This window comes from Nomia melanderi, chromosome 9 (assembly GCF_051020985.1).
Source record: "Nomia melanderi isolate GNS246 chromosome 9, iyNomMela1, whole genome shotgun sequence".
NCBI lineage: Eukaryota > Metazoa > Arthropoda > Insecta > Hymenoptera > Halictidae > Nomia > Nomia melanderi.
In genome coordinates, this window is record NC_135007.1 from 8,977,661 (window position 1) to 8,987,420 (window position 9,760).

At 39.2% G+C, this 9,760-nt stretch overlaps 1 protein-coding gene across 1 annotated transcript; it reads right to left on the reverse strand.

The window, feature by feature from the left end:
* Positions 1–1,261: 1,261 nt before the first annotated feature.
* LOC116427789 (uncharacterized) lies at positions 1,262–3,070 on the reverse strand. Its single transcript, XM_031978554.1, has 2 exons — positions 2,931–3,070; positions 1,262–1,578 (listed from the first exon to the last, which is right to left on the reverse strand). The coding sequence occupies exons 1-2, from the start codon at positions 3,064–3,066 to the stop codon at positions 1,262–1,264; spliced, it is 453 nt and encodes a 150-aa protein (XP_031834414.1). The 5' UTR covers positions 3,067–3,070.
* Positions 3,071–9,760: the final 6,690 nt, after the last annotated feature.

Genomic DNA, 9,760 nt, shown 5'->3' on the forward strand with positions numbered 1-9,760 from the left:
GGAGGGTCGTTAACAGTTTACGATTTGCTGGAGCCGATTAAAATCCCTGCTTCCAGTGATTTTTAAACGAGCTTTTCTTTCGAAGCCCGCTTCTTGTCGCGCACCACCGGCCGCTTGATAATATATCTCAGCTACGAAATATCGCGCGTAACTCGCCGGCTGGTATTTCACTGTTTTGCGATCGGGTGTTAATGCGTCGAGTATTTAAATGATATATTATTTCTGGCGACGTTTTTTGCCGAGGTAAACTTTACGTTTGACAGTTAAGCAGGAGCAGTGGAAAATTTATGTACTCGTTGTGTGTAGTGATATTTTAAGAAAACGGATCTATGCTCCAACATTTGAGAATGTTTGGTAAGTATGACACGAAAATTACGACGAGAAATTTTATGAGCGGCGTCTTAAGTGTCACGAGGAAAAAATATGGCGTTCAATTTTCCTTACTTTCTACCTCGCGTTTTCCTTTCGGCGAAACGCAAAACGCCCGAGTAATTAACGTAGGATCGCTAGTTAAATCGTGTTTCTATGTTGCAAATATCAAGTGGCAAAGCAAGATTTTCTCATGGATCAGGCTCATATTAATAGAGAACAGGTTCATGTCTCTGTACCGCTTGCCCATGTTGCATTAGTCAACTTCATTTTGTTGCCTTAATATATCTTCTACGGATTCGCTCTATTAAGCCTGCCTGCCTCCTTCAATATAATCGAATATTTCGTGTGAATCGAAAGACAACAAGATACACGCATTAGTAACAACTGTTTTATGTTCATTTCAAATTTGGGAAATCTTGCTTGAGGAAATAAAATTAGTCGATGAAAATATTTCATAAATTCATGATAGAACTGAAAATCGTTGAAAAGAAATCGAAGAACATTTTAAACAATATTTTCTGTTTTAATAATAAATACTAATAGGTAGTAACATCGAAATTCTGTTTAAGAAAATAACATTACTATTCGATTAAAATATTCCACAAACTCGCAATAGAGCCGAGGATGGTTAAAAGGAAATCGAAGAACATTTTAAACAATATTATCTGTTTTAATAATAAATACTAATAGGTAGTAACATCGAAATTCTGTTTAAGAAAATAACATTACTATTCGATTAAAATATTCCACAAACTCGCAATAGAGCTGAGAATGGTTAAAAAGAAATCGAAGAATACTTTAAACAATATGTCCAGGTTTTAATAATAATCAACAATGGTGGTAACATTGAAATCTTGACTGAAGAGTCGCGTCAAGGTTCAGTAACATTTCAGACAACGAACTGTCCGCGTTTTATAAAGTCCACGATCTTCTGCACGGTGGTCTGGAACCGCGTGAAATTCGTTCTGGCTTCCTCAGAGGTTTTCGACTTGTAAATGATGGTCGTATACGCGACTGTCAGTTCAGTGACCAATCGTTGCGCTCTCCTGGCGGCCGCCTCGATCGAGCCCGTCGGTGTTTTGATACTCTGCGCCGTACGAACTATCTCTTCTTTAACGAGGTTCACTAACCGCTCGTCGTCCTTCTCGGTGGACTTACCGCTCGAGATAACGCGGAAAATCCCTTTGATGGCCTCGTCCGCAACGCCTGGAGCACAGGTCAAGCAGAAAATTGCAGCTGATGCATGTTCGTTTGAATTTCAAGAATTTTCATGAATACCATATCCACAGAATTTAATAGTCCACTTGTAATGGTACTGTCCGATGGTTGCAATGTAATTAAAGGTAAAATTATTCTGAACGCAGAAATGTTTAATGTCGTGTAACCTACTCGCAGTACTTAAACAAAGAGAACAGAAAATAAACTTCAAGTATTCGAAAAGGAATAAAGTACCTTTTCACGGAAAATTCTCTCGACTGTTTAGCCCTGCTAATGTTCCATCGGCTAGTATTTTCAACTATAAAACTAAAAAAAGGTTAACACGTTGACTGTTACGAGAATTTAGAGCGTTTCGTGTAACATTATATTATCATATATTATTAGAATAGAGGCAAGTGGTATTAGAATTAGTTATTAATGATTTGGTACCATAATTCTTAAGTTATACTATTATTTAGCTACGTACGTAACTAAATATTTTGATACGACATCAGTTTTCTTTTTGTAATTATTTTCGAATAATTTGAACGAGTCATCGGAGACCATCGTGGCGGTCAACGTGTTAACTAACGTTTGTCTCAATAGTTGCAATACGTCAAATTTCTTCTAAAATTTTTACAAATGATTGAATATAGAATCAAAGTACTTTAAAATAATATCTTTCCACTAAGATCCTTTTATATTGATACTGATATTACACACATTAACGAATCCTTTCAACTCTATCAAATCTAATATTTGTTTCCAAAGAAATCAGCGACGGAACTTCTACACGATGCATTTATCAGTTTTAAAGAACGTAGTAGCACGTGACAAGTTTCGCGAGATTTAACACTAGAACTACCATACCAGTCCAAATGACTGGTTCCGTTCTTGTTTCGCAATTATTGATATCTTAAAAACACTGAATATTCGAAATGATTATAAAAATACATAGTTTCATTTGAATACTATAACGAATGTCTAAAGAAACCAAGAAGAATCTATGGTTACAATTTTTGTCCGGATTACACATCAATCGTATCAAATGCTCGGTAGTTCTAGAGTTAACCCCTTGCCCTGTGATTCCTTTCTCAATTCTGATCGATGCAACTACTTTGTCATTAATAATTTATCGGAAGAAGAGAAAAATTGTAAGTATATTCTGTCTATGTTTGATCTCAAGTATAATAATTGATCGTAGAAGAATAATATTTACGTTGAATTCGAATGGATTGAGTAATATCTATGTTTGTTGAATCATGTTGGAAATCTTCACTAAGAGTCTAACACGTTGTTATAAAGCAAGGGTTTAATGAAAGATGGAATCTCCCATTGCTATCGGCAATGGTTTCGTTCACCTGGCGCTTCTCGTGTCTTCCTCTCGATCAATCCGAAAGGATCGTTCTCGCGATCGATGCCCAGCGATCGCGGGACGCCGCCAGCTAGAAGGACGATCGCGATCGCCCCGAGTATCGTCATCCTTGGACGTCCCATCGGGTGAAACTGTCGGCCACGGGACCGCCGATTTTCTCTTTTTATACCGCTGCAACCGTGGAGTGGCTGAGGATCGCGCAGGGACGTTATGCAAAATGTAATTTGTCGTGCGGCCACGCACCAATCATTACGAATCATTCTGATGCGTGTCATTAAAATGAAAAGACAGAAGGGAAAGTGGAGCAGCGTGACGCACCCGCAGGAAAGTATACTGTTTCGTGGATCACTTTGATTTTCACGTTTCTACGTCTGCGCGTAGCTTCCCCCCTTTCGCCGTGGAAAACTGCAGCCACGTGAAAGTGCAAACGTTGCTGCGACTTTGTACTTTGCTGAAACACTCTTGCAGGAAATAAATATTGCAATGGCGAAAAATTCTAAGTAGAAATGTTCGATAAAACTCTTGCGATGGATAGTTTTTCGTAATTTTGACAGGGGGACCATTCTATTCTGATAATTGTAGATTTATGAGCTTAACTGTACTTTCTATGGAGAATTTACCAGGGACATACTTCTTTTTGGTTTTATAATATTTAATAATATGTAAATATATAATTATGAAACTAAGTAAAAAACATATCTAAATATTTTCGAACGTAAGTGAAACTGCGTACAGGAACTCCAACGTGGTTTATTAATTTTCAATCCGATCTTCATTCCGATAACGTCCTTATTAAAGGTAATGAGGTCTCTATCAGTTCGATTAATCATTTGACAACGCATTTAATGAGGCCGCGGCGAAACTGGATTCGCTGAACACATTAAAATGTAAACGTGCGTAACCTGTAGCTAATGGTCTTCTACATATTCAATTAAATAACGCCATAATAATGGAAATGAATCAGTGATTACCGTGTCTGAAAATCACGAATTTGCATGAACATCTGCGGGTCCGTTATAGTTGCGAATAAATTTTCTGAAATATCCCCCTCGAATTCTTGCTTTCGTTGTAAACGTCGAACGTTCGCGCAGACGTTATAGGCGACGGATTTTTATGCATTCATGGGAAATTTCAGAATGCAAACTTGCACGGAATTCATACAGTACGATATCTCAATATCTCAACGTGCGTACTACGTCTTTCCAACGCAAGGATTAATTCTATTCTTAAAAATATAACTCTTCGCACTCGAAAATTTGTCACTGACATTCATTGAAGCAAAATAATGAGAAAACATATATAAATTAATAAAAAAAACCATTTTGTCTAAATATTTCACGTATTGATGCATCATACAAAGTTTAATATTATACAAGATATTGATTTTAACTCAAACACCTAAATTATTCCCGTTATTACTGAAAGTAAGAAAAAATTATTAAATAAAATTACCTTCACAGGATTTTGAACACCATCAAATGGGCACCTTAAAACCACGTACATCCTATTTAGTCAATTTTTCTTACTTTCAATAACAGCGGAAATAATTTAGATGCTCCAGTTAAAATCAACACCCTGCACACAAGATTTTCTAATTTTATTACATGAAATCAAGTGGTGAACAAGAGTCGCCTCCCGAGTCGCAAGGGGTTAAATTTACGTAAAGGTACGCAGTATAATTACCTCGGATACATTCGCGTTTGCATTATAATGTATCGAGCCGATTCACGCGATTCTTGTCGGTGGAACACAACGGGCTCAACAGGTCGTCGCGTCGCGTCGGTTCCCCTGGTTCGAAAAATGGTGAAGCGACGCCGATGCTGGCCGGCGGTAAAAGTGCGTGAACATAGGGAGGGAGTGCATCCAGCCATGATTCCTCCTCACCGATTTTTACCCCTTTCCTGTCCCCTGCGCCACGCTCCCCCATTTCAAACACGCCGACTCGATGGCTCACGATTAAAGCCCGCAGAGGTTTTCAGAATTCGTGTTTCGCAAAGGATGCGCCCACTTTCACCGGCGATACAGTTTTGGTACGAACCGCAGCCCACCGTCCACTCTTACTGTCTTTATAGTCCTGTTACGTGATACTCTCTTTTGCGGCGACACGCCGGAAAAAACATTTGTGATTTGAGATGTTGGTGGTGCTCCGAAGATTTTGTATTTATATATTATGTTAGATATTACATTTTAGTTTTTTCCAGTTGGTGATAGTAAATTGTAACGTGTTAAGCATAATATGATTTACATATTTCCTCGTTGGCTTTGAGTACAAAATGTAACAAATAGTTTACCGCGGTTATCTTTGTCTATTAATTATTATTAATAGATTTGACTATTAATAGAAAATATAATATCATTCGATTTTCTTTCATCCCTCCCATTTATTCAGCGATTAGATCCTACGTTTATGAGAATGCAAATCTTCAGTAACCGGTATGCAAGTGTTACATGAGGATCTACCATACTATTATCTATGAGACAAGCCTCATATTACGCATCTATTATTCAATCGGCTAATCAAGTGTTACGTGTTCTCTATCAACTATCTCCTTTGATTTTTTCAAAAACCATGTCTCAAATGACGAAATTTCACTCCACATTTTCGACTTGTCGTTCCACGTAGAATTATCCGCTTCCCGGTTGTACCAGCGATTACAGCCGGTTTACTCATCACGGGCCTGGCTTTCGTATTTCTGATCGACGTAACAAAGAAAAGTGGACGTCCAGAGTCCGCGAAGTTCCCGTCAATGCGTCCCCCATGGGGACACGATCGGACAGACAGACCGTAGGAGTCTCGTCTCGTGCACGTTCACTTCGTGGGATGAATGGAAATACGGGTACTTGAGTAAGCTTAAATTACATTTCATTCATGCAGGAAAAGCAGACACGCGGGAGTCGGCCTTCCGGCTCGCGTTGCGTCTGTATAGAAACAGTCGGAGCTTCTGCGTAATAATGGCTGGCCTATAATGTGTATTATCCAGACATCCTGCGGCACCGTCTCCTTTCGCGTTACACGGCTTTTCCTAGATTCAGCCCTCGGACTCGGTTGCGACAGCTAATCGGACGGTGTGCACCCCGCGTTTCGCCTTTTCCCAGCCCAGCCGGTCTTGAAATTGTCTGGTGTCCAGCCGTTGCGCAAAAACCGTGCCGCGTCGAATGCTTCGGAATCGCACGGAGCGGAATCTTTTCCAACCGCCGTAGTTTGAAAATATAATTATCAGCAAACCTGCGGATCTTTCTTTGTTTTCGGATCAAGCGGAACTCGTTAATTCATCGATGACCGGAATTACTTGGAAACAGTTACAAGAATGTATCGCAATATTTAGTTACGTAGGCAGCTATGGTACCAAATCGTTGCTAATTAATTCTAATACCATTCGTTTTGATACGATAAGTAAGGTTATACAGAATACCCTAAATTCTCGTGGCAGTTCATGTGTTAATATCTGTGGACCAGCAAACAGTTTTGAATAGCTGTAACGAGTCCTGCTCGAGTATTTTAATTACAGTTACAATATTAAACTATTGTATATAAACTTGCGTAGCATATGCACTTTTAGAAATTACATGAAATCCTATCGATGGTAAATTTTTAATAGTGTCAAGATCGAATAAGCAGATCACTTTCTTTGATCCCCTAAATTAGCAATTCCGGGGTACGAAAGCCAGTAAACGAATCGAAGTAAAAAGTATAACACCATTACATTAAAAACCTTCTATCTCATAAGTCGTAAGTGAACAAAATTCCATAGAAAAAGATATTGTATTCAACGTTACAGTCAAAAAAAAAAAGATACTAATCAGTCCAAGCGTCGAAAGACCCTCTGAAACTGTTAGATCCTCTGTTGAAACATCCCGTGCCCCGACGCTGAAGGGTCGATCACGAAAAGAGGACAACTCTTTTTAACGAGAGCATTACGTTTCATCGAGGTATCCCAGAGATCGTTGTCCCGAAAAGCGTGCTGCCCCGGGTCTCGGGGCCGACAAATCCGCCGACCGAAGACAGACGAAATATCGATCTCGCGTACCATCGATCACGATCTTATCAGGGACCAACCATCCCCGGTGCCGGGTGTTGCAAGGCGCTGGATGACGAGGAAACGCGGTGCGAGCGTTCCACACGTAGCCGGTGATCCACGATCGGTGGACACAATGAGCGTGCAGAAGCGAGACGGCGCGAGCAAAGAGGCGAGAAACGGGGTCCGTGGGCCCCCTCGGGCCCGGCCTCTTTATTCTTCGGTATCGGCAATGGGGCAACGATGGAAACGACGTGGCCTATTATGAGCCGATCGCGTGAAGTACAATGATCAATGCTGGCCAGCGTCGAGAGGACCCAGGACGACGCGTTCCTTTGGCCTGGATTATGGCACCGGGAGAGGACCACCGAAGATCGAGAAGGCCGATTACGTCCGCGATGACTTTAAGCCCTGTTTAAATGCTGCCATTCTTTTCCTCCGGCCAGCTTGACCCCGTCGGTCGACGTATCCGTGGGCCGATTTCGTGATTCTCCTCGTTCTTTGCTGACTCCCCACTCTATCTCTTTTCTTCTTGCTTCCGCTACGTTTCGTGGGTCGAGGGCTTTGGTGTTGGTCGATGGTCCCGGAAGTTGTACAGCAGAGCCCTCTGTAACGCGATTAAACTTTTCAGGGACGAATTCTCTTTGAGAACAAACGGATGATTCTAGTTTTCGTTCGGTTACAACCTATTTCGTTAAAACTGATACGAATTGAATAATACGAGGATGGACGTAGGCATTTATGAGAAACATACGATGAAAATAATTAAATGAAATAATGACAATCAGCATTTCAATTAGCATTTCCATTGTAATTCGCGTAATTTTCTTAGCGATGAATGACTGTAACAGAAATACTGGATTTTAGCACTGACTACAAGTACCGTACTTAAAGCAATGGAAAGGTAGCCATCTTGGAAAGCAAAATTTATGTAATTCGAAGGCAATCATTACAACGATATCTGTCGCTATTAATTTCTTCACTGAATAAAGTAAATATTATTTAAATGTGTGCTTCAGGAAAGGATTTCGTGGTCCCTGCACTAGGCTGCCGATATCTTGTAAGAGCAAGGCGCAATTTGGCCAGTCATGCGGCACGCGTAATCACGGGACGATCATTTTGGCGCGTAATTTAATTTTTTCGCAAATGAGCCATCGCCGATTAATATTCATAATTCTGCGCACGTTGGATAACCGGTTATACAATATATATTACGTAACAATGTAGAGAGATTTAGAAGTGAAAGGGAGGCATTAGAACGGGCAACTGTCGTAGGGGTACCAGAAACGGGACTTTTCTGCCGAGTTAATACAAAATAGTGGGACAGGAAGACCAGATTCGGCATGGGTATCAGCGGGCTCGTCTAATCGCGACAAAAACCGTGTGCTCGCAGCCGAGGAAAAAACGAGCCGTGAAATTCGTAAAATTGTTTCGCCCCTGCCCACCTAAGTTGTCGTAACTTTGTTGAAAGAAGCGGATTACTGTCACACATATATACACAAGTGACAAAAAGGTGTAAAATTGAGATTCTTACTTTAAACAAACGGATTCAATTTTTCTTGAACTTAGAGGAGGATCGATTCATTGTCGAATGTTTATTCTTTGCTATTCGTGAAAATGTTGTTTTGTATATTACGGCTGTACGTATTACTCCCGAAGTTATTTGTTTATATATTTATTTAAGAATTAATGGCCCGCGAACGAGAGGCAGCTAACGAAAATCTCCAAGTACTTTCAAGCTTTTTACATTCGGTATCTATTTCTCAATACCAGTCGAACCTGTCCAGTTCGGGAAAATAGATAAAAGTAATTGGATCTGTAACATAAGTTTATGTGGCGTATATTTTATACATATTATAGCTAACATTTTCGAGTATTAATGATACGTTTATCTTTGCAGTTCATTAATCAGCCTTTTTCTCTTTTACAATTATTTTTTCTTTCAATTACGCGCTGGCCGTATTTTAAATCGCGACTTATGCATACTTTGTACTAAAAGTCTATCGTTAAGTGAATTATTTATTTTATCAATGGAATTCTGATGATTATTGCGATTGACGAAATATATTAATCAATAATCACAGCAAATCGCAACAGAGAAAACGGATCGTGGTAGCAGGTGTACGAAACCATAGAATTAAGTTCACCGATCGATTTGTCGCCTGATTTCTCTTTGCGGAGCTGAGTCACTAGCTTTTTTTGCTCGCTTCACGGTGAATCGAAAGCAGGTGCGATTTCCTAGGCGTAGAAATCTTTGTTCTCCCCCAGAACGAGATTAATAGTACGGATTCACATCGAGCAACACCAAAGAAGTTAAGGCACAACGTAATTAATTTCCATTCCCCCATTGTTGAAGCGATCTATTGAACTGGATTTTATCTAATTAAAGATACAACGTGAGAGACATATTAGATAATTTCATATTAAATATATTAGGATATAATTTATACAGAATATCTAATATACTTTTATTTAACGCAGATACTGTGTAATTGTCTTACTTGCTACCACAGATTCTTATTATTATCAAAAATAAATCTGTTTTCCATGAGTAAAAGATTTTTTATCAAGAATAATATCGTTAAAAATATTCAAGAACTCTAAATTTTCGAAAATTATTTAAGAATTAACGACAGATTTTCTAGTATAAATCAATGCATTAAAAGTTATTAATAATGGAAGGAGGTAAAGAGATTTGTAAAAACTAAAAACGTTTTTCACTACTTTACTAAATAAAATAGTATTGAACAGATGATTTTGATAATTAGATTCGTGATAAATCGTTTTAGAAATTAAGGAA

Coding starts and splice junctions, on each gene's coding strand:
- LOC116427789 (XM_031978554.1), bottom strand. CDS start 3,066: ATGGGACGTCCAAGGATGACGATACTCGGGGCGATCGCGATCGTCCTT. Junction 1,579..2,930: donor GAAGACACGAGAAGCGCCAG/GTGAACGAAACC, acceptor CCTGTGCTCCAG/GCGTTGCGGACGAGGCCATC.